At 43.9% G+C, this 26,202-nt stretch overlaps 1 protein-coding gene across 1 annotated transcript in view; it reads right to left on the bottom strand.

Moving 5' to 3' along the window:
• Positions 1-11,398: 11,398 nt before the first annotated feature.
• Positions 11,399-26,202, bottom strand: part of LOC139763826 (uncharacterized) — a 65,883-nt gene continuing 51,079 nt past the window's right edge. Inside the window, exons 3-6 of the mRNA XM_071690142.1 lie at positions 22,143-22,648; positions 20,806-20,971; positions 16,949-17,184; positions 11,399-16,406 (exon numbers count right to left, since the gene is read on the bottom strand). Coding sequence (XP_071546243.1) covers positions 15,656-16,406; positions 16,949-17,184; positions 20,806-20,971; positions 22,143-22,648 — 1,659 coding nt within the window. The 3' untranslated portion in view covers positions 11,399-15,655. The remainder of the gene's footprint in view (positions 16,407-16,948; positions 17,185-20,805; positions 20,972-22,142; positions 22,649-26,202) is intronic.

Here is a 26,202-nt window from a genome sequence, read left to right as displayed (position 1 = left end):
GAGTATGTTGTGAACTGAGGCCACAATATTTGTGTTGATAAAAGGATGGATGTTCTTCGACTCTCTTGAAGGATTCGAACAAGTCTTAAGAAAATTAAGTGTCGAAAATGAATAATGTATCAGGGAAAGTCTTAAAAAAAATACCCTACATATGATGGAAAGATATACATGTTTAAATGCTGAATAAATAGAAAGAACAAGAAAAACACACATTGGATAAAACAATACATTCTCCAACAAAGGTGAGGAAGAGACGGAGGAAAAAAAAAGAGAAAGAATGAAAAAAAGAAAGAAAGATATCAAAGAACAGAGACCTAAGTCTGAGGGAAAATTCCGAGTGTATTGGAAATTTTCAAGCCGATCAGTCTAGCAAATAAAAGATACGATATTCGGGTGTAATTGTTGGAAATAAAAAAAAAGGGAAAACTTAGAAAAAAAAGAACAAAATTTTTTCCTACCTACAAGGGAGGGAAAGAAAGAATATAAATGACAGAAGAAAAAAACAACAACCAGAGGACAAAAGTTAGACTCCATCTGTCGATAGTAACTCTCCTGTCTTTCTATCACTACTTTTTCTCCTCTTCCTGCTCTTCCCACAGCCCCCACAGCCCCCGGGGCTCAACAATTCTTTATACCAAAAATGGTATTTCTCTGGTGACCAGGGTTTTCCCGCAACCTTCCCAAGGCTTGGCTCACACACACACAACAAACACACACACACAACACAACACACACACACACACACACACACACACACACACACACACACCCGGGGTGTGTGTGACCTACTGGAAGGGATCCTGTCAGACCCGCCTGCTGGGACAGGAGCGGCCTACTGCCCCAGCCAGGACTTGGGGGAGGAGAGAGAGAGAGAGAGAGAGAGAGAGAGAGAGAGAGAGAGAGAGAGAGAGAGAGAGAGAGAGAGAGAGAGAGAGAGAGTGAACTGCTTACCAGCCATGTCCTGGGTGTGTTTTTTCCTCTTTGAGTGGGGGTTGAAGTGGACCAGGATGGAAGGGCTGTTGCTGGGGGTGTAGAAGTGCCAAGGAGGGAGGGTGGGAAGGGGTTAAAGAATGGAAAAGATATGTAAAGCTGGAAAAGGTTGAGGTATATGGGAAGTATCCAAGAGCCTCATAGTTCAATCTATTAACGTAGCTAATTGCCCATCTCTCTCTCTCTCTCTCTCTCTCTCTCTCTCTCTCTCTCTCTCTCTCTCTCTATATATATATATATATATATATATATATATATATATAGATAGATAGATAGATAGATAGATAGATGAATAGATAGATAGATGAATAGATAGATAGATAGACAGATAGATAGATAATTATAGTACTAATGATAATAACTACAATGAAATATGAAAAAAAAAAAACTTCTTTCCCAGCACAATATCCCGACCTCTCTATTGCGCTTCGCCTCTCACAACACAAATTAGCCACCATTATTCCGACTGATTTAAAACTGAAACCCTATCATATTTTCCTCTCTCTCTCTCTCTCTCTCTCTCTCTCTCTCTCTCTCTCTCCTGTAGCCTCAACGAGTTATTGAATCGTACAGATACTTTTCCGGCCCAAGACACAAAGCAGAACAAATCTCTCTTTGTCTCTGTTCATAATGGAAGTCCGCTAAACAATTCGTAGCCGTGGTGGAAAAACGCCAACCCTTTAATTATGAATCATTATCATCATTATCATCATCATCATCATCATCATCATCATCATTATCATCATCATCATCATCATCATCATGATCATCATCATCATGATCATCATCATGATCATCATCATCATCATAAGCGCGTTTAGATTAAGTCCCCTCTCGCCTCCGTAGCGAAATTCTCATCTCTCTTTTCTTCCTACCTTGGCTAAACTCTCGCATCGAGTCTTTCTATAGACTCGTTCTAGTGCTTTTTTCTTTCCAATTTTTTTTTTTTTCTTTTTTTGATGGGGAGGAGGTGGGTGGTATGTTCTCTCTCTCTATCAAATCCCCAGGACAATATAGTCAACCACTAATTGTGGGATATGAAACCGAGTGTGGGGGGGTTGTGGGGTGGCCATCTTTTTTTCCCATAAATTCTATTTTCCTTTATTGTTTTATTCTTCAGTTCAATAAAAGGTCTATCATATGTGACAGTTTCATCTGGTAAACCATAATCAATTTTTCCTCTTTCTTCTAACAATCGAATATTATATATATATATATATATATATATATATATATATATATATATATATATATATATATATATATATATGCGCCCGGCAGACTGTACCAACTTTAACGAAACATGAACGAATAATATTGGGAATCTGGCGCGTCCAAGACCGTGAAATAAAAATCCATTAACTTTAAATTTGGACATGGACAATGTTGTTGTTATTGTTGTTGTTCTTGTTGTTTTCTTTCATTTTTCTTTTTCATACATTTTAAAATAAAAGGAAGAAAAATGTGAACTTCGTGACCGTACTACCTGACCATGACCGACCCATCCAATAGGCAATTACATAGCCTTCAATATCATAATATACGAATTATTTGAATTAAGAAAATTTTTTAAAAAATCGCACTTTTAATCTGATGTATCAGGCGGGTTTGTTCAATTTTCGGTGAACAGAAAATGAGCAGCGTTTTTTTTTTTTTTACAATGGACAGAAAATGAGGAACGTTTTTTTTTTCTAGTGAACAGAAAATGAGCAGCGTTTCCTTTTTTACAATGGACAGAAAATGAGGAACGTTTTTTTTTTTCTAGTGAAGAGAAAATGAGCAGCGTTTTTTTTCAGTGAACAGAAAATGAGCAGCGTTTTTTTTTTCAGTGAACAGAAAATGAGTAACGTTTTTTTCTCTTGGGTCATCTATCCAACCAGTCACACCTACAACGCTTGGTGATGAACAGTTAAAATTGGCCTTTAAGTGGACTATACATATTCCTTACATGGATAACAGTGACACTATCATGGTGACGGGATGGTGATGAGGGTGTGAAAGTGACCAAAAAAATTATTAGAAAACGACGTACGGGAGCGATTCCAAAAGGGAGAGGGGGGAGGGGGTGGTTAGTTAGTGCAAGCCACCCACACCAACACCCAGGCAAACCTGTTTGTTAGTTGGGGGGGTAAAATAACAGAGTTGGAGAGAGAGAGAGAGAGAGAGAGAGAGAGAGAGAGAGAGAGAGAGAGAGAGAGAGAGAGAGAGAGAGAGAGAGAGAGAGAGAGAGTTTCGAAGTCTAATTCTTCAGACACTCATCCTTCATAAACCTCTATGTATGTATTTTTGTCTTTTTTCGTGTTGGCTCTACGAAACAAGTGAAGGATGAGATCTCGTCCTGTTGCGCTTTGCTCAGTTTGCGAGACATTGGTGAGGACTTCTGAAGACATACCCCACACCCCCTCCACCCTACTCCCTTCACTCAACCCCCCACTCCCTCCCCTTTGGTGAACAGCTGAAGCTGAAATGAAAAGAAGAGACTTCCTTCATAAACAATACTCTTGGGTTTGTACCGCTATCAGCAGGCAAAGTTATATCCATCTTAAAACTTTGATGTAATGAAAAGAAAAAGAACGAGAAACATCACAAGTGCGTAAGATGTATATATAAAATTCTTTTTTCCTTCGTTCCATCTCCTCCACACAGAGGGTAATCAGTCTCGGGTTCAGCTAATGTGCTGCTTTCCCTAGCGTCGTGTGTGACACATGCCATATGCTGATCTTCATATGCTGTGGTAAGCAAAGCCACTGTGTCGTCTCACTTTGAAATTTAGTCTGTACAATATCAAACACGTGTTCAAGAGTTGAGTGTTCAGATAGAAACTCATCCTTTGAACAGATGTACACCGTCTGTTCATCCAGCGAACACAAGAACACACTATTCATCCAGCAGATAAAAGAAGGCACTGTTCAACCAGAAGATATAAAATGACACCATTCATCCACCAGACATAAAGACATCCCATCATCCAACAGACAAAAAGACACCCTGTTCATCTAGCAGTTTAAAGAACAACACCCTGTTCATCCAACAGACAAAAAGACACCCTGTTCATCCATCAGACATAAAGACACCCCATCATCCAACAGACAAAAAGACACCCTGTTCATCCAGCAGTTTAAAGTACAACACCCTGTTCATCCAACAGACAAAAGGGCACCCTGTTCATCCAACAGACATAAAGACACCCCATCATCCAACAGACAAAAAGACACCCTGTTCATCCAGTAGTTTAAAGTACAACATCCTGTTCATCCAACGGACATAAAGCTACCCTGGTCATCCAACCCAACCGGCGGCAAACACACGACATTAAAAGCTCCAGTACCCGCAGCAGTAGTACCAAACCCTCCCTGTGGTGACCGACCCACTGAAATCCAGCAAAATCTCTCCCGTTTCCTCCCCTCCTCCTCCTCCTCCACCTCCCCCACCGTCCACCTCACCGGGAAGTAGTGAACACGTCCTTCGCCTTTACCACAAACACTTGCGTCACGCTAACTGCTCCAACTACCGAGAAATCCCCCCCACTTCAGGCTGCCTGATGGCAAATCATATATCAACGACGCAGGGAATCACATTCGTACAAATATATGCTTAAAACCCAAGCCACGTCGATCACAGCAACCATACCGAGTGATTTCTTCATAAATTCCTCCTACCTAATGAAACGATTACAGAAATAACAATTCCACAAACTACCTACCATGGAGAATTATATTTCAACACGAGCTCTGTGGAGTTACAAGCAAGCAATATATTCGTAATGGTATGTATTTCTTCCCACCACAAACACTATTCCTAATGATATTCGTAAAAAAAAATAGATCGTTTGCAGAGGTTAAACACAGCAAAGGGATTGTATATATCTCGCTGTTGTTTAGGTTAAGATGATGAGTTTAGAAACAAAATAATACCACAGACACTAATATGAACTCACATGATGTTTATCAACCTGACATTTACAATTTCGTTAGACCAAGGAGGGAGGTTTCATAATGGCCAATCCTCGTGTGGTTGGTACCCACACACACAAAAAAAACTATTAGAAGCACAAACCCATTGCCAGCTATGGATCACCTCTTTTAGCCATGCTCGGTAAGTGGGTGGGTGGCTCCTCAAACCTTCGTAAGGTGAAATGCTCAGTACCTGGTCAATCTCTCTCTCTCTCTCTCTCTCTCTCTCTCTTTCGTAACGCAGGATCTACGTACTAGTCGCATATAGAGCGTTATCTTACCTGATTGGTGATGAACTTCCTCTATGCGCCGTCCACAGACACGACCGAGTAGCACATCACTGTCACAAGGTCATAGGAAGACTGCTGTCTAATGTTGTGTGGTGTGTGGCTTCATCTCCTCGAGGGTGTTCGAGACGCAAAGTAGTGCCGAAATGAACCACTTATGAACCGTACAACTCAGTTTTATAACTAACTACTTTTTTTTTTTCCTCGAAGGCTAAGTTCAATTTAAATGCGACATACATTGGTTATACAACTGCAGTCAATTTCAGGCGTATTTTCAGCGTGTTTTATTAGTCCCGTATAAATGAAATGACCGCAATAGATACCTAAACAATGGCAGCATTTGTTTACCAATTTCGATATTTCCTCGTTTGGCAGTTGTTTTTAGAATGATTCGCCTCTTTTTATCTCTGTTCATTTAGTGCAACTGAATAATGTCATGTTATTTTTATGGGATGTTGAAAACACCCTTTTTTTCCCCTCTAATATAAGTGTTTCATTGAAGGCATTTTTTTTTTTATCATTATTATCATTCTTTAAACAAGGGAAACTATATTGGACTAATGTGAAGAAAACGAGCTCATTTCGGTTCACTGACGATATCTATGCTTCAGACTTCGAAACGTTGCGAATTAAAACGGTATTTACAGCAGCGGTGACGGTACTCCTGTTTGTGAAGATTAGATAGTTTAAATAAAGGACGATATTCTCTGTACACACACACACACACACACACACACATTCAAGATACATAGGCATAAGATTAAGAGACGGAGCGATGCGTAACAGTCCCATTCAGTCATTAGTAATTACAAGCACCAGACACACACACACACACACACACACTAACAGAATCTCCTTCCCCTTATAGTACATGTAAGTAATTATAAGTAATCACACACATACACACACGCTTGCGTCAATCAACACGAACGCCAATCAACTGGTTTATAACTGATGCATCTCGACTCAAATGACAGTTCGACCCTTACTGTCTAAACATAAGTGTTTACGGACACTGGCAGAAAAATAGAAAGATATTTACATCTTGCAATTTACAAGTATAACATTACGTGTATTTTGAAAGCATATTTTTCTTTTGCGAGCGACATTAAAAAAACAAAAATTTTTTCCTAAATGAATATATTTTTTTTTATAATCAATTTCTCTTCTGTGTGAGGTTCCCTTAGTTCATCCTCAACCATAAATTGGTTTTTTGGGGGACAAAATGTATATCCATTTGGATTTACATATGCTTAATTAATTCATCCAAACCATTATACCTTTTTTCTCTGTCTCTGTTCACTCACGAATTAAACGTTTGAAAACGGAACATATCAGCCCGGCTAATATGACTGTAATCAAGGGTATTCCATAACAGTTTGAAAAGAGTAGAACGTGAAGTGTTTAATTACCGAATTCAATTGTTTCAGGTTAGTGTAAATGATCAGCAGTCCTTTCTCCCTACAACCTCCTTATAAGGTCCTATAAACGGTGTGTCCGTTTGTGTGTGTGTGTTTAGAATTATCTTGAATACATAAAGAAGGTGTTCAACATCTTTTCCACTGGTAGTTATAACTTGAAGTTGTCAGCCAATTGTCAACTTAGCTGTTTATATAGACCCAGATCCTAAATAAGCATCAAACATCTAAATTTCTTATGGGTCATGTGGGACACACTGGGAGGTGTCTATGGTGCTTAGAACCAACTGGAACTCCTGAAGAAGGTGTTCAAGATTCTATAACTGGCGTTTACAGCTTTAGGCTGACGTGCACAACAACCCTAGGTAGGTCTAAAACCCATGTTGTTAAAGATTCTAACAACATATACTTCAATGAGTTTGATAACTGGGCACATTTTCGAGACCTTATGTATGCCAAAACACTTACCTTTCAAAGGAAATAGATGTAAAATACGGCGAAAAGGGTAGCTTATGTCTTAAGGATATATTGGTCTCTTGTTCCCTCAACTAGAATGCTTATGTGGCGTTAACAGTCTTCGTCTTTGATGCAATATGATCAAGGGGAAGTTCCCCCTCCATCCCTTTGTGATGTGTATATGTCATAGATACGCTTTGTACACAAGGAGAGAGACTTAATCAAGTCTTTACATGGATGTTATTTCTTCCTCTCACTCCAAAGGACTTACTCTCGCTAAGGCGCGTCACTCCTGCTGGGGCACGACACGCTACGTCTGTCTAGGGTCTTGATACTCCTGCTGGTGACCGGAGGGGCTTGACAAGCGCGGGGCCAGTCGCTGTACAATGTCATCTGGCCATCTGTCACATCGCTCTTGACTGTGACAGATGGTTATGGTGGTTGACTGGGAGGTTGGCTAGGTGGGTGGCTGGGCGGGTGGTTGGGTGGGTGGCAGGGTGGATGGCTATCCTACTTGGATGGTGCATCTCTGCCTGTCCTCACAGTTATCACCACTCACTGGTGGAGTAAATATGTAGCCTACTTTACATAATCCATATATATATATATATATATATATATATATATATATATATAGATCTGTGACTATGTATGTGACTGTGACTGGATATGTGACCCAATATTACAAAGTTCATTTCTTTTGCCTCACACCGTCACTCACAGTGGACTGCCGATATTAGTAAAGTTTAAGTGCAAACTACAATACTGGAGTTAGTGAAATGACAGCAGAATTGGAGTCCTCAAATAAACAGGTTCATGTTCAAACAGATATTTCATATAGGATTAATTGGACTTGATAGTTTTGGAACAGACAAAAGAAATATTGCATTTAATAATGTGTTTCTCTCAGTCTAGCTGAATGTAACTCAAACCAGGATATCAAAGGCAGCATTCAACACGACGAATTAAAAAACCCAAGCAAAGACAAAATAGAACATATCATATACATTTACATATTCCCTGGTGATGTGATTATAACACAAAAGTGCACTTGGGAACTTACCGTGTTTTATGTTTTATTTTCCCCGTGGACTCATATATATATATATATATATATATATATATATATATATATATATATATATATATATATATATATATATATATATATACAGTTTTTTCTCCTAGTATCTTCTGCATTCTGCTTCCTAGACACACAGTATCCGGTTGCAATTCTTTGCACCATTTAGAAAATGACTGACCTTCATTGCACTGTTCGTCCTCGAGGGAAAAATCAATAAATATCCTTGTAATATCTCCCAGGCGACGTTAATGGCGAGATCCGTAATGGATTGTGGCGATGTAAAGAATTTATACAAAAAAAAAGATGAAAGTCATGATTTAATGATCACCCCGATTAGCAAGAGGCCACAGGTCGTAATGAGAGACTGTGCCTCATTATGCTGTCCGGGTAATTATCTGTTGCACGACTATTTACGGTCCTTCCCTCACTCCTCTTATATAATATATATATATATATATATATATATATATATATATATATATATATATATATATATATATATATATATATATATATTATCCCTGGGGATAGGGGAGAAAGAATACTTCCCACGTATTCCCTGCGTGTCGTAGAAGGCGACTAAAAGGGAAGGGAGCGGGGGGCTGGAAATCCTCCCCTCTCAATTTTTTTTTTCTTTTTTCTTTTCCAAAAGAAGGAACAGAGAAGGGGGCCTGGTGAGGATATTCCCTAAAAGGCCCAGTCCTCTGTTCTTAACGCTACCTCGCTAATGCGGGAAATGGCGAATAGTATGAAAGAAAGAAAAGATATATATATATAAAGTTCAGAAGGCTTTCTCCCTTTCATTACCTATACGCGCATCCATCGGCTCTGAAGAAAAAGCACCTCATGTATCCATTTTCCAGACCTCATACCCTTTTGGCCTCATCCCCTCGAGAAACCTCATACCTCAACCACCCTCCTTAACCTCTCGTCCATTCAGTAGACCATAATTACCAGCCTCTCTCTCTCTCTCTCTCTCTCTCTCTCTCTCTCTCTCTCTCTCTCTCTCTCTCTCTCTCTCTCACCTCTCTAACCTCCCTTCCATTAACCCGTCCCAAAACCCCTTATTCAGAAGGCACCACCAAGCAGTGTCCAGCCTCCTCCCTTTACTCTTGTAACTCTTAATTTTGATGTAGTATCTACTTACCCCGGGTGACCTGGGGCAGACTTTGACCAGGTCATATGGTGGTAGAGGGGAGGTGGGTGAGACAGGTCACATGATAGCGTGGAAGAGGTGTTACCAGGTCGTGTGTGAGTGTATATGTGTGTGTAACTTTCTTCTTATTTTCTCCTGCGTCTTAATGGAGCAATAATGTCACTTACGAGGATATACAAGAAACGATGTTAAAAGGTAAGGAAGGGTAAACCTTTTCTTGAGTAAACTACGAGTTCAGTATGGGCTCTAAAAGTAAACCTCAACAAGCTGGGAGATAGACCAGTAAACTTCACCTCGTTGGAGGCAATGTATACCAATAGGAGAACTATAGAAGAGTATACATTCTTGAGCAGATGGAAACTTTAGCCCGGGAGTGACGAGAAGGTTGGGAGGATGGGAGGTAAACCTTAAAGCATTTTAAAGGTGTAAACTCCAAGGGTTGTTGGGCCTGAGAGGGAGATGTATACCTTCGCCCAGTAGGGAGATAGAAGGTAAACATGAGGTGAGGCAGGAAAATATAGGCTTGGTCCACCACAGACCAGCCACCTCAATCTCACCTAGGAAAAAAAAAGAAGGTAGAAGACTTCTTCAAACACACTGTGTGTGAGGGGAAGGTCCCCCTCACCCCCAACCTCATTGTGAGGGAAGGACCTTCTCAAACTCGTTGTGAGGGGAGGACCTCCCGAACCTCATTGTGAGGGAAGGACCTCCTCAACCTCACTGTTGAGAGGAGGACCTCCCCAACCTCATTGTGAGGGGAGAACCTCCTCCACTTCATTGTGAATAGGGAAAACGGTACTCCAAGGAGGTCTAATGACAAAAAAAAAAATGAGGGAGATTATAGAGATAATCAAGGAGAAGTACTGAAGAGAGAGAGAGAGAGAGAGAGAGAGAGAGAGAGAGAGAGAGAGAGAGAGAGAGAGAGAGAGAGAGAGAGAGAGAGAGAGAGAGAATCATTTTGGACACAGGTGATGAGGAAGACCCCCTAATTAGGCAATTGACTGACTCCCCTCAAATGACTAATTGGGGAAACACGGACACGAAGACCTTGAGTTTCAGGTTACTCATGATTATGATGGGATTATAAGGCTAATGATGGCAATAATCATATTGATCATGGGAGTCACAGGCGAGGTATTGCTCAGAGGTGAAGATACTGATGAAACTAGTGATGGTAAATGAGGAAAACTATGACTATAGATAAGGGAGTAATAATTATAAATGTCTTTTAAGAGATAAAGAAATGAAAAGTGATCATGAAAGCTGACAAGGACTGAAGGATAAAATCACCCTTTGATGATACGAGTAAAAGATACATATAAGAAATAAAAAAAAATCTCATTATACTTTGTCATTAATGTAACCCACTGATTATAATTTTTTTTCACCCTCCGGGACTTCAACAACTAAGTCATTTTTTGCTCCCCCACCACAAAAACCACAATAGAATCACTTTCATCCTCACTTCTTCTAATGATGCTAAATATGAATTATAACCTGTAAAGATTCATAGTAATTTACATGGGGAGGAAAAAAAAAATATGAGACATGATATAGAATTTTGTCATACCAGTACAAGTCTGAAATTTAAATCTCTCATATTCGCTGTCTTTTTCGAATCAGCTTCATTGTGTTTTACTCAAAGAATATGTGAAGATAGACATATACCATTATGTCTCTAAGGAAATAACAAAACATTTATATATGTATAATATACATCAATGACTGAGACTGAATTGAAAATAATCCAAAAGTAATCGTATCCTTGACAGAAATAATCTACCTTTCAATACCATTTAGAAAATATAACTCAATGATCAAAGACAGACACAGCTTCAAAGACAATCATTTAATTCAGGGCAGAAGTAACATTGGAAATAATACCTTTTAGGATACAAGCAATTGCTTCACCAAAGAGTAAAGCCTCAATGGAATACCCAAATAATGGTGAATTGAGGACTTTATGTCTCGACATCACTCAAAAAAAAATGATAAAATGGCATTAGAAATACATACAATTTTACTGAAAGGCTGTCAAAAGAAAAACACACCAGCTTTTGTAAGTCATTTAATCGTAGAAAATTTATCACATATACATAATTTCTATATAATTTCTTCTTTAAGTACAATCACGTGTTGCTGTTGTTCTTGTCTCAAGCCCTCCTGGACGAAGGGATGAAACGCAGACACCCCACACACACCCTCTACCCTTCCTTCCTCTTTTACCCGCCCTCCTTCGGCGCCCTTATGGAGCCAACAAATGATTGCGGTCATGCACTCTCTCTCTTGACGGTGTCGTGTCTCCCTTCTACCGTGGGTCTGAATAATCCTACAGGATATATCAACAACAGATTGCCTGACTAGCATAAGACAGTAGGGCCCCGCCCTTCCACACACACCCCCCCTCTCTCTCTCTCTCTCTCTCTCTCTCCAAAGATTCCGCTGTAATAACCATACAAAATACATCATGGTGTGGGAAGGGGGGAATACAATTTTTTTTTTTTTAAGAAAATCATCCCCCCTCCCCCTTCTCTCAAAGAATATTGCTGGAATACCCTTTTTTTTTTTCTTAAATATTAGTTTTTGGTGAATTATTTTCTATCTACAAGTTATTCATTATCATTCTTCAGGTATTCAACCCCCCCTTGATTTTTCAGTTCTTGGGATGTAAGACCCCAAGCCATATCCTTTTTTTTCCCCCATACAAAAAAGAGACTCCATTATACATATAACGGAGAATACCTCGAAGACCCATATACTCTGACGCAGAGAGTACATGGGAAGCAACGAGCCAAGGGTCACCCATTTCCCTGCTTCGTAAAGGGGATCACTGTTCACCCAGTCGTATTTGATTGTTTAAATGGGTAATTGCAGTGGGTAGTTTCCTCTCCCTATATATATATATATATATATATATATATATATATATATATATATATATATATATATATATATATATATATATATATACCTATACGGCAACTGCAAACTAGTGGATGATCTCTGAACGGAAAAAAAAAGAAACTAAAACACCAATATGGTCTTCATTTCAAGTAAAAAATCATTGGACTTTCGTACTTACTGGCGTCTAAAGTGAGCTGCTGGAGACTGCAACAAAATTTAAGAATTTGAGTCAAAAATGGATCTGCATGATTATTATTTTGCTTTCTTTTTTTTTTTTCATTCATCGAAGTCTAATGTTGGGGAATAACCCCCTTACAACATATTGCTCAAATTCTGGAATTTCGTTATTTTATACGAGAGTGATGAGAGTGTATTAGATTTACAGATAATGGGGGAAAAAATGCTATTTAAAAATATATTGGAATATCTAGTAGGGAGACAGAAAGAAAGAGGCTAAGAAGAGAGAGAGAAGAAAGGGAGAGATGAGATCAGAGAGAGAGAGAGAGAGAGAGAGAGAGAGAGAGAGAGAGAGAGAGAGAGAGAGAGAGAGAGAGAGTGATGGTGACAAAAGTGGGGAACATGATATGTGCGTTATCACTGGTATAATGATTATGGTCACTTTCCAAAATCTCTTTTCAGCTGTGGTTCCATTCACAAAGGTCACTTTCAAAGCTAATCATCATCACCATCATCATCATTTTCGTCTGTGGTTCATATAAAGGTCACTACCACGCGCTTTTCCTCACGAGCTGTAGTTTACGCTCACAATCCTCACTTTCTCGGCTTTCCATCAGTCACTTTTTCAGCTTTCCCTTGTCAACTGTATTTCCGTTGACGAGAAAAAAAGAAAATGTCACTTTCTTCTCACACTTTCCTCCTCAGCCGTAAAGCCATGTCCCAAAAGGGGAAAATGAAGGGTGTCACTTTCAAAGCTGTATCACCAATCGCAATTTCGTTTTCAGATGAAGAAAAAAAAATAGAGGGGGGGAGGGAGGGAGGGGGCGCTCACTTTCAAAGCTTTGGGGGTCCACTTTCAAAGCCTTGCTCACCAACTCTGAGACCTGTCTGCAAAAAAAAGCTGTCTCTCTCTGACTCAATATCACAAAAACACACACATCGCCGACAGCCAAGACACCAAGTGTCTCGTAAACATAAAAAGGATTTCAACACGAATCCCTTTTTTCTTTAATCTCATTTGCCATAGGTAAGTAGAATCACCTCCTCCTCCTCCTCCTCCTCCTTCCTCCTCCGTCGAAGGAGAATCGTGTCCTTGTCATCAAGTCACTTCACGTATATCTCCACCGGTTCCAACACTATCTCAATACATATACTATAGATGATTTGTGCTTTGAGAATCTTATCATTATCATCTTTATCACTGTACTCTTTCTTTTTCTCTACATATTCTTCCCATATCTTTTCTCTTTTCTTTATCTTAACATAACCACCACATATGTTCTAATATCTCAAGACTCGTTGATCTTCCACAACACTTTTCTCAACACTGGGAATGGCTTGCAATACTTCGGGAACACTACGGTATATATATTTATTCATTTATTTATGTATTTATATAAATGAGCATCACAGCTGGGGGGGTGGGTGGGTGATGGGGAGATTAAAGAGGATTTCTATGCTTTATCTGGTGTTATGTCATTTAGTTAAACATGCAGTCCTATACCTCTGAGGGGGAGGGGAAGAAAAAAAAAACGTAGGTACTTACTTACCCACTTTATACAATATTTTCCAGTAACTATATTAATTCACAGACTGCACAAGAAACGTGAAGTGTCCTTTATTCATTTAATAAAAATCCTATCACATTTTTATCATTTCTTTTTCCATTTTCTTCGGGGTCTTCCAACTACAACTGTCTGTTTTTTTATTTTGTTTTCCCCAGACAGATATAAAATATATATATATCGTATATTATCCTTTTTCTTTTTTTTCAATGTTCATTTTCTTCAAAGGATTGTCATCAGATGCAGACGCGTCAGTGTAGCCAACACGGTGAGAACAGCGGTCACACAAGGTGGGTCGTCTGTTCTTCCTCAAACAACAGGTTATACTTTGGTTTAAACTGGGTTGAAAATAAACTTATTAAACTCTCATGAAATAAATAAAACAATCATATATATATATATATATATATATATATATATATATATATATATATATATATATATATATATATATATATATATATATATATCAAGCTTGAAAATGAGATTGAACAGCTGGGTTGGTTCGTGAGCAGCCAGCCCTATCCTGGATTCGAACACGGTGTTAAACATTACACCAGATAGGCTCATACGTATATTGTGTGTGTGTGTGTGTGTGTGTGTGTGTGTGTGTTCTTGGTATCCGGGGGTGTTGGGGGTGTTGTTACCCCGGATATGTGAGGCTCACTAAAGCGAGGGCCCGGATTACCAACCATGTCATGTGTATCTTGCTGGTCTGGTGTGTAGATGTAACCGTTGTCAGCTCCTTCCTGAAGCAGCTTCCGTGTTCGAGGCTAAAGAAAGAAATTGGAAGATTACCTTTCCCATTGTTCAGTTACCATCGCAATCAAACCAATAAAACCACTTAGCTCGAAAATTATATATACATATATATATATATATATATATATATATATATATATATATATATATATATATATATATATATATATATATTCAGTAACAAGACCTCCACAAACTCATCCTTTCCTCATGGAAACACAGTACGGCCATAAACATAGTTTTTATAGTATATGTATTTACATAACACTGAATGTACCAAACCTGTAAGACGTGTGTGTGTGTCTGTGTGTATGGGGTCAGTAGTGGTTGTGTAGGAGGGGTTACTGTGGGGGGAGGGGGTGTTATTGTGGGGGGGGAGGGGGTGTAGTGAGACCAGGTATGATGGTCCTGTTAGCAACAGATACCAGACCTGACATCGTCCTACTGGCTTCCCTCCCTCATTTTGGTGTTGGGGATGGTACGCGGGGCGAAGGGAGTGGGGTGGAGAGGGAGGAGGGAGGGAAGGAGCGGTGTTGAGGAGGAGAGGGAAGGGAGAGGAAGGGGGGAAGAGGGGCTGATTGGGGGGGAGGAGGGGAAGGCTAGGGAGAAGTGTGTGTGTGTTTGTGTGTGTGTGTGTGTGTGTGTGTGTGTGTGTGTGTGTGTGTGTGTGTGTGTGGCTACACAATACGAGGTGCGGTGTCAGGACAAGCTGGCGTGGTACGCTGTGGTGGTACAGGAGTCACGGTACTGTGGTACTGTCTGTGGTGAGAACATCAGGTGTGGTACACTATGATACAGAGGTGACGGTAAATGATTAATGGTGAGGGAGGGGGGGGCAGCAGCAGCAGGCGTCGTGGTGTGGTACAGGAGTGACGGTACGACGGTACTGTGCGTATTGTGCAGCTACAGCTCGTGGTACAGCGGCTCGCTCTCCCTGCTGCTGGTCGCGTCGTGCCGTCGCTGCCGCTTCTTGGCCGCAGGGTCGAGAGTGCGGGCTGAGACGGGGTGCGGCGCTACCTCCGCCCCCCGCCGCCGCTCAGTGGTGAAGTAAATGCGGTAGCGGTCGCTGCGGGAGGGTAAGGGCGGCAGCCCTCGCTCAGTTGACGTCGATGTCCCTGACGAGCCTTCTATAGAGTCCCCTCCGAAGTGGAGGCCCGGGGGGCCGCGGCCCGGGCCATCAGGGGTGCTGGGGCTCCGGGTGATGGGGGGTGGCACCCCGACGTAGTAGCGGGCCTCGCGCGGGGCGAGGCCCCGGTCAACGGGCAGGTCGGACGAGGAGGAGGTGGAGGTGCGGCCGTCGCTGGTGCCCTGGATAGTGTAAGGGAGGCCGGGGTGCCGCGTGGCGCCGCCGCCCTTCATGGTCAGGGCCGGCACAAGCTGAGGCAGGAGGGCCTCGTGATACTCGCTACCCTCCGTCGTGCCCGTGCTGGTGGCACTACCCGTCGCCCGAGGCTTGCGGCACCGCCCGCCACGCCCCCCGCGCCGCCCCTGTGAGGGACGCCGACCCGAGCAGGTGCAGCTCCCGGGCTCCGACCACGCCCCTGGGGGACCTGACGGGACCTCCCCCAGCCTCTCCCGGGGTTGCGAGGCGCCCGTGCCCTCCGAGCTGACGCTGGCGCTGCTGACGGAGGTGGTCACAATGTCAACACATGCACTCACACCAAAGCAGCGAAGCAAGCGGCATGCAAGCGCATACACGACTGATACAGCCGTGAGAATTATTTTTTCCACATCGTATGCATGATGTTCAAGGCGCACTCTGCCTTCATTAAGCCATCACCTTCTGATCAGCATGAAATACAGCTTAACCTAATGTAAACAGGGGGGACATGCGAAATGTAACGAGCGTTGGACATGGTCCATATCGGAATGTACCAGGCATTGGACATGGTCCATATCGGAATGTACCAGGCATTGGATATGGCCCATATCGGAATGTACCAGGCATTGGACATGGTCCATATCGGAATGTACCAGGCATTGGACATGGCCCATATCGGAATGTACCAGGCATTGGACATGGCCCATATCGGAATGTACGAGGCAATGGACATGGTCCATACTGGAAAGTAACAGGCATTAGACATGGTCCATACTGGAACGTAACAGGCATGTTACATGGTCTATATCAAGTCCAGAGAGACATACGTATATATCAACACAAAACGTTCAAACAGAAGGCAGGAGCCAGGCGACTCACCAGTGGAAATCTCCTCGTAGGTCGGGTTGTAGATCTCTTGGGAGCTTCTACTTGAGCGGTGGGCGTCGTAGGGTTGCTTGGGAGAGTAGGGCGGGGAGTTATGGGCAGGGGTGAGGGTTGGGGAGAGTGGCTGGGGCGACTGGTACTGCTGCAGGAGGGCGGGGGTGTTGGTCTCAGCTCCGCCGTAGGACGACGGTCCGTGGACGTGCGACGTTAGCTTCATGTCCAACAGCTGGGGGAAACAGATGACATGGTTTGAAAACTTCCTTTGAAAAAGGGGAAGAAAGAACGAAAGAAGAGAAGGAAGAGAGAGGAGAGACGTTGTCCGATTCGTCTGGTATGGAAAGAAATCACAAATATTTTTGTTTTCCCCCTCTCAGTCATGACGGAAACACATCATATGTTCTATGTGACCTACCTGACTGAAGATTGTGAATGAATTACGATATCTCAGGGCGACCGATCATCCCAGGAACACGATCAACTAGCGTTGACGCGTCGCAACACAAGCCACTGATTGTCTAACGCAACATTCCACTCTCCGATAAATACGATCGGCTCGGGCTGGTGGGTTCGGTCCATTCCTCGTTCCACACGGGTCAGGAAACACACACACACACACACACACACACACGTCTGAGTGACACCTTTAACCTGACGCCACAGGTTTTATAACTAAGTTCTTCGTCTGTCAAGACACCGATAGTGTATTTGTCTTCGGGTTACTGACACACACACACACACACGTCTGAGGGACACCTTTAACCTGACACCACAAGTTTTGTATTTAGGTTCTTCGTCTGTCAAGACACCGTTAGTGTATTTGTCTTCGGGTTACTGACGGAGGCGCTGACGCCCCAGATAGGAACATCCATCCTGTAAACATCATTTGGCTTTCCTTTATCATATACTTCAGGAAAGCATTCAGACGAGTCATGACTGCCTCCTCCCTACTGAAGGAAGAACAGTTATTTATAACAATCTACTCTCCAATCATAGCACACACGAACTCTCACAATATAATCTCTCTCTCTATGTTCCCCATCCAATCCTTACAACCACACAAGACAAAAGATCCTACAAATTACTGTAGCGCTCGTGTACCATCCCATCTTAGGAAAGGAATCAAACGAAATCAGAGACAGAACCGACTTAAGTTTCTCACGGAACCTCAAACCCCTGAGGAAAGCCTCGCTCATTCGTCGATATGGACAGTCAACACCTCCTAGCCAAGCTTGGGCTATCCTCATTCTACACCACACACATATAGATAACATTAAGAATACCTTTATCGTACACACCACTCACACACACACACACACACTCACACTTCAGTCGACCTAGATCATATAAATCTTAACACTCGAGAGGTATATCCCATTTCTTTTCACTATTTTACCTTTCTTTCCCTTTACAACTACCCCCTCTCTCTCTCTCTTTCACACACACACACACACAAAACCACCAAATCAAAGGAGAGCGAGACACACAGAACACATTCAAATTGCGCAGAGGTGTTTGTAGAGTCCATGCCACACAAGTATTCCCCCAAAAGCTAAAAATCTCTTCGTTCCCGATTCTTCTTCTTCTTCTTCTTAAGGAACCTCAGGGAACACGGAACTACACAACTAACCTCCCACACAGGAGCAGCAGTGGTGGTGGTGGTGTGCCTTGTGAACAAGTAATTTGCCCACTTAGATATTCGCAAACTTTCAACTGTTCTATCTTTTCTTTTTTTTTCTCGTAATGGCGGAAGTCACAGGGAAGTTAGTCCTTTGCGAGGCAATGAAGAACTTGAAGTTGAAAAAGAGTCGAACTTCACGCTGAAGTTGCGCTGAAAACATTTCTCAAGACGAGAATAGATAAAGATGCGTTTATAGTCCAAGGTAGAAAGACTACGAGACACAGGAGAGTTTGTGGGAGCCACCCCAACCATCGAGAGCATATTGTGGACTTAGAAGACTCCTCAACACCTGTAGGGGTTGAATATGTCTGACGATTGTGGTGGTAGTAGTAGCAGTTTGACGTTGACTACCTAAATGACCCTCCTCCCCCCTCTTAATTGACCTCCTAGCAGGTGATATACAGGCCTAAAGCCCAAACAACCAACTACCCATCATCGTTTCATGTTACCCTTACATCGTCGCTTCGCCAGATCTTCTCTGGCGAACCCTAGGGGCGATCCGAATCATCAAATTGGCTGTTTATCCTCCAGGATCTTGGAACATTATCAGGTCGTCTCTACCACACAAGCATTGATCGTCAGATGGTAAATTTCGTCTCATAATATCTTCAGCGTTTATTTCCCCTTGGTGTAAATAACAATATTCGTTTTTTTTCAAGACATTTTCTTCGTTATATTCTTTTTTTTTTCTTTTTTTTACTGAACTTCTGTTTATAGAATTTATGAAGAACGGTAAAGAACATGAACAATGGATTATACAAGTAGGAGTGAAGGCTATGTATATAGAAATAGTTCAATACTCTATAAATCGTGCAAATATAGACGTAACAACAGGATATATCACCATACAAAAAGAAAAATAGTCTGAAAAGAAGCATTTTTTAAAAAATTTTTTCTTTTAAAAAAAAGTTTTGTCAAAGAGTGGTACCCGGGAGGTCCCCTCCTGATACGGCAGGTTCCTTCTCCTCACACGGGAGATGTCCCCCCTCACTCACGGTAAGTCCCCCCAACACTCAGGTTCCCCTCCTCACACTCAAGTCCCATCCTCACAAGGGAGGTCCCCCACCCTCACCTACGGTAAGCCCCCCCTCTCCCAACACTCAGGTTACCCTCCTCACACGGCAGGTTCCCCTCCTCACACGGCACGTTACCCTCCTCACACGGCAGGGTCGCCCTCCTCACACAGCAGGAGGGTGGCGCCCTGCACGTCGACCATGAGGACCAAGGCGCTCCGGCAGAGTAAGAAGTTCCTTTGATGGTGGAAGTTGCTGAGCTTATGGCCCACCTGCCTGCGTCTGGCCCCACTTTATCAGTGATTTAATACAGTTTCCGGGACAGCGGCAAGGGGGCTATAGCTTCCAGGACAATAGCAAGGGGGCGATACCTTCCAGGACAGAAGCAAAGCGGAATATAGCTTCCAGGACAGTAGCAAAGCGGGATATAGCTTCCAGGACAGTAGCAAAGCGGGATATAGCTTCCAGGACAGTAGCTAAAGCTATCAGAACAATAGCAAAGAGAAGCTATACCTTCTTGAGCAGTCACTAACGGGATGGCTATTACTTCCAGAAGAGTTGCAAAGAAGTCATGTGGCTTCCAGGTCAGCGGCAAGGGGAGTTATAGCTTCCAGCACAGTAGCTACAGTTTCCAGGAAAGTGGCAAGAGGAGCATTAGCTTCTAGGACAGTAGTAAAAGCGAGTGTATACGAATGCGGTGTATCTTGGTGTGTGTATATACTCATGAAAGGTTTTTTGGAAAACAGTTGTCAAGCATGAGAGAGAGAGAGAGAGAGAGAGAGGAGAGAGAGAGAGAGAGAGAGAGAGAGAGAGAGAGAGAGAGAGAGAGAGAGAGAGAGAGAGAGAGAGAGAGAGAGAGAGAGAGAGATGGGTGGCTGCCCAGCGTCGCTCCCTTGTCCCGTGGAGTGATGGCCATACTTTTGCATCAGTCCTTGCTCTTTGGTGGACACGGACAGAGAGCTTTTTAGCTGAGATACGTGAATCAATCAATTCATTTGCGTGTATATGCTATGGCGCGGGGAGGGGGAATGGAGGGTAAGACGTGGGGGAATGAAGATGTTATACAGAGACACTGAACAAACTGGACTGTGTATAATGAATCGTGAAGGAGTGGACTGTCTTCAGGGTTGGGGGGATGGGTTATAACAGCACTCACCTCCATGGGCGCGAGTGTGTGGGTGTCCCGGGCATGGGTGTGGACGTGGGCGGCCGCGGGCACGACCCGAGGCGTGGGTCCAGAAGGCAGGTCTTCGTAGATAACCCCGTTGGTAAGGTCGCTGGTTGACTTCGATGGTCCGCGTCGACCCCGCTGTCTTCTGTATCTGAAGGAAATGAAGCGGTGATGTGAACCCGTGACGGATGGAGGTGAGGGTGTGACCCAGGGGCACGCGTCTGCCACCATCAGGACGGAGGGAGGGTAAGAGACCAGCAGGTTATGGCTACAGCAGCGTGTGGTTGAAGACCGATATGTCGTTGGTTGATGTACTGAGCAGCAGGTAGCAAGAGAGCTCGCTGCCTCCCTCCCTCCCTCTGGCCTGAGTAAGGGATAAGGAGGAATCCTACAGAGCCACGCCCAGGTTTCCTTTGTAAGGATCTCTCTCTCTCTCTCTCTCTCTCTCTCTCTCTCTCTCTCTCTCTCTCTCTCTCTCTCTCTCAGCAATATCGTTCAAGACGTAAATCTCCGCCAAAAAGGTGAGGGAACAACAGACGCGTCTCTTTACATAATATTCGGAGCTGTGTAGGATGTCTGCATAAAATTTATAGAATGGAAGACTTCCTTTTATTTCGCCCCCCCCCTTTCCATCCTACATCTTTGATGTCTATTTGAATTAATCTGATGTTCTATGTAAACTCTGATGCTCTAAAGGCATTCACTACTTACTGTTCCCAGTGATGTCAGTGATGTTATATGCATACGTTTGCTCAATAATGAGAAAAGTAAAATTCAATAACCTCCTTTACCTAAAGATCCCCCGTGATGATAATAACGATGACAATAATAATAATAATAATAATAATAATAATAATAATAAAAATAATAACATATTTAAAAGTCCTGCTCTTTTGAAACCCAATCCCCCCCGATGTTTTCAAGATGATAAGAATAAGCTAATTTCTCCACCTCACTCGTGAGGATCGAAAGCAACAGACTCACAAAGGAAAAACTCCTTTGACATCTTTTACCTCGTAAGTGGAAACAGTTCCTTGTGACTTGGGCGAGGGGGTAACAGGTCGGCTAACAATAGCCACAACTGAGACTGTTTCATGGTACAAAATATGGAGATTGTATATCATGCATGAGTAATATGGCCTCTGAAAAGTGGGAGTATATTTCCGTGGGCTTCAGTCATCCCTCTCGTTTAATTCCCGTGTCTGTCTTCGAGTATGTGGGTCTGTAAGTACGGCCAGGTGTGCGTGTGTGTGTAAGTGTGTGTGTGTGTGTGTGTGTGTGTGTGTGTGTGTGTGTGTGTGTGTGGGGTTAGTAGCTCTGACCTCCAACAGACGAGAGCAGCGATGATAAAGACGAGGGTAAGTGTTGCTGCAGCCACGACCAACGCCGCCAGGGGAGGGTGGAGCCTCTGGTGTGTGTGGGCGTCCCCGGCCACCAGGAGGGCGGGGCAGACCTCAGAGGGGGGTGAGGCGTCGCAGCCAGACCCCTCGCCTTCCTCCTTCCCCTCGGGGAGCCTTGGCATCGGTGGAGGGGGAGGCAAGTTGAACATTGGAGGTGGGGGACCACCGCACTCACACCCGTCGAAACCATCGTCAGGCAGGGGTCCTTCCGTGTCCTCCCAGTGGTTGTCCTCCCAAGGGAAGTCCTCCCAGGGGTTGTCCTCCCAGGCCCCGGCGTCCTTGTCCTCCTCCCAGGTGTGGCTATCCGCCCAGGGCCCCTCGGGGAAGGAGGGGAAATCAGGTGGTCGGGGCGGAGGCCAAGCAGGCTCCTCGGCGTCACGGTGGCGACGATCTTCCCACTCCATCCATGACCCGCCAGCGCCGGCCACCTGCCAGGGTCACGGGTCAAGGGTTAGTCACACAGATCAAGAAAGGTTAGGCTAGGTCACACACACACACACGAGACCTCACCTCCCACACTTACGATAATAGGTTAAAAACATGGATAAGTCACACACACACACACACACACACACACACACACACACACACACAACTGATGGTAAATGTATTATATTTCCCCCAAGTATTATTTCTCGCCACCCAAGGGACGGTCGACCACGAAGCGTGACTAGAGCTGGTGAAATGCCCGAGAGACGTGCACGCATGCGTGACACTGTCATGAGCCGCGGGCTAAAGTAAGAGACGGATTTAAATGCGTGAGGCGAGGCCACTACAGTGCTGGGATAATGTTCGAGGAGAGGGCCTCCTTCTTTATAGCACCATGGTACGACCCTTAGGTACGAGGGTACGACCCTTAAAAGCGCGCGACAGGTACGACCCTTCAGCGCGACGGCACGGCCCTTGAGCACGACGGAGCGACCCTTGGATATCATGCCTTGCCCATTTTTCTTTTTAATCCAATTCCAACGAAAAAAGGCCAGGTCGTCATACCCAAACGTGGTACTGTCGTGCTTAAGGGTCGTATCGTCATGGCCAAAGGTCGCATCGCCGTGCTCAAGAGTCGTACCATCGTGCTCAAGAGTCATACCATCGTGCTCAAGGGTCGTACCATCGTGCTCAAGGATCGTACCATCAAGCTCGAGTCGTACCATCGTGCTCAAGAGTCGTACCAGCGTGCTCAAGGGTCATACCATCGTGCTCAAGGGTCGTACCATCGTGCTCAAGGAATAAAACCGAAAAAAAACAACGTCTCAGTCATTGTTCAAGGGATACAGAAAATGGCTAAATGGCTAAGAAGGAGGGGATCGTCTATTTACCAGATGGCGCCCACCACAGGAAGACAAGACCTCTCTCTCTCTCTCTCTCTCTCTCTCTCTCTCTCTCTCTCTCTCTCTCTCTCTCTCTCTCTCTCTCTCTCCCTCCGGGGCACCTCCCGTCCTAACACACGACGTGAACAAGGATGGGAGTCATCATAGTCATCGCAAAGGACCCCCATACCATCAATTCCTCACACATGAGCACCCACCGTAAGGCTGAAATCATGAACAGAGACATGTAGGAGTTACGACTCTCTGGCTATGTGCTTCCGAGGATGAATTATAATGTCACCTCTTCTTCTATTCAAACGAGACATTGCAAATTATATGCGTAATTTCCACCCAGGATGTTCCAGGTATAATAAACGTAACTTCCTGGGAGTTTTATCCTCCTTCTCCTTTTCCTCCACCTCCTCTCTCCTTCTCCTACTCCTCCTCCTTCTCTTCTTCCTCCTCCACCTCCTCCTCATCCCTGGGGCGCAATTCTTTCTTGTTATTATAATGTTTGCACAATGGCAGGCCCCGGGCGCTGCCGTCATCAGCCTGCCTGTCTGTTGTCTGTCTGTCTGTCTGTCTCCAGCACCAGTAAGGGTGTTGCTTCAAACCCTTGTGTTGCTCCTGTCACTGTGTACATGATTACGACACAATGCGTGTTCCCCACACTTGTGTGTGTGTGTGTGTGTGTGTGTGTGTGTGTGTGTGTATTATCCCCCCACAGGAAAAGCGTTATTCTTTAACGTGGTCTGACCTTTTTTTTTTTTTTTTTTTAGCGAGATCCGCTAGCTTGGCTATTCCCTCCTCTGATGGTTCTGCTGACTCAATTAACCTCGGCTGCTAACTAACCAGGATGTAGCGCCCAACCTCCCACATACACTCCAAACCTCCAAGCTCTGACTCTTCTCTTCGCTGCAAAACGAAAATGCATTTCCTTTTCCGGTCATGTTTGGTTGAGGAGCGAGGTGAGACGTGCGATATGTATGAATGTGTGTATATATATATATATATATATATATATATATATATATATATATATATATATATATATATATGCGTGTAAGATGATATAAAAGATTACCTTTGTTTCACATACTCACAGAGCCTCCCACGGTTCTAGCATACACACATACACAATGCACACTGTAATGAGTAGATAAGCACTAATCACCCGCCCACCCAATCCAGATATACGCCTATCTGAAACTACACTCCCCAGACATAGACGAGTTACACTTTTTCCTCTGCTATCTGGGCGCCATCCATCTTTACGATATTACAAACACCAATTCAGCATATGACAGTTCATGCTCATGGTATATCTTCCATAAGGAAGCCACAAAAAACTTTCTCCTAACTGTCGTGCACTCACTTTCAACAGACACACACACACACACACACACACACACACAACATTAACACACTCCTTGACTTGCGGTCTGGATGGTGGACGAGGCCAGCTTCCCGGGCGCTGCGGGGAGCCCCGAAGATGGGAGTGAACTCCCAGAGCCTGAAAGCACGGTGAGGTTCGTATGTATACATGCAAGTACGCGCGCGCGCGCGCGAGAGAGAGAGAGAGAGAGAGAGAGAGAGAGAGAGAGAGAGAGAGAGAGAGAGAGAGAGAGAGAGAGAGAGAGAGAGCAACGATCCCTCACATCTCTGGAGTATCCGGATCACCGGTGGGTGGTGGAGTGATCCCCCAGTGGTGCCATAACTCGACTTTGAAAAAAAAAAAAATATCAGTAGAACTTAATTGCTTGCCAAGAGTCCCAGCCAGTAATTACGGGAGCGTTCCCCCTGTAGCCGACAATTTAGATGCAGGGATCTTGAATAGGGAATACCCTTCTCCCTCTCCCATGTTTCTCTGTACGTTTCTCTATCTATCTGTCTATCTCACTGGGTAACTGCCTGGCCTCATGGCTCATGGCTGTAAAATCTGCCGTCCATATTAGCTTCCAGGACTTAGAAATGGGAACCCAATTTCTGCCCCTTGGTTGAACTCCCACCACCCACTATTTCCATCCTTGTCCCCCTCACTTCCTCGTAATCCATATTGACAACGAATGACGGCTTTTGGAGGAAGAAGGGGAGGAGGGGGGATGGTTATTTCTCGAATCACCATGACGCCTCCCCCTCCCTACCTACCAATCACATGCATGCCAATCGAGGGTGAGTGTAGCGTTGATCATGTTTAAAGGCAGGACCCAATCATTCCAGGTTTTCATATACTCCAATCACAGAGAAGAGTCACAAGGGGATTATGGTATATGTGGTCTACCTCATTGGCTTGTCTTATCAGTATATGGTGTGTGGGGGAGGAGGTGCGACACAGTACTCCCAGCTCCCCCTAATACTGTCACTAGTCTAGTACACCCTGGTTCTGTTGGCTGGCACGAAGAGGCACTACCTGCTTGTACTCCCCCACTCATCCTATGACTGGCCAGGTACACACTAGGTACCAAGGGGTTGGTATCACCTTATCATTGACCCTTTACCATCCCCCCTCCCACTCCCTTATACTACTATTGGTCAGACAGACGTCGCCTCTCCAGACAGATACAAGGAGGGTAATACCTGGTACTACTCCCCCTTATACCTAATACTACTACCGGCCACGCAAACTTCCCAGCTGGTTACCTGGCACAGTGGACTTTGGAAAATACTTCAGC

The sequence above is a fragment of the Panulirus ornatus genome, chromosome 48 (genome assembly GCF_036320965.1).
Source record: "Panulirus ornatus isolate Po-2019 chromosome 48, ASM3632096v1, whole genome shotgun sequence".
NCBI lineage: Eukaryota > Metazoa > Arthropoda > Malacostraca > Decapoda > Palinuridae > Panulirus > Panulirus ornatus.
Note: the sequence above shows the minus strand (reverse complement) of the source record. Positions and strands in the feature narration are given on the sequence as shown.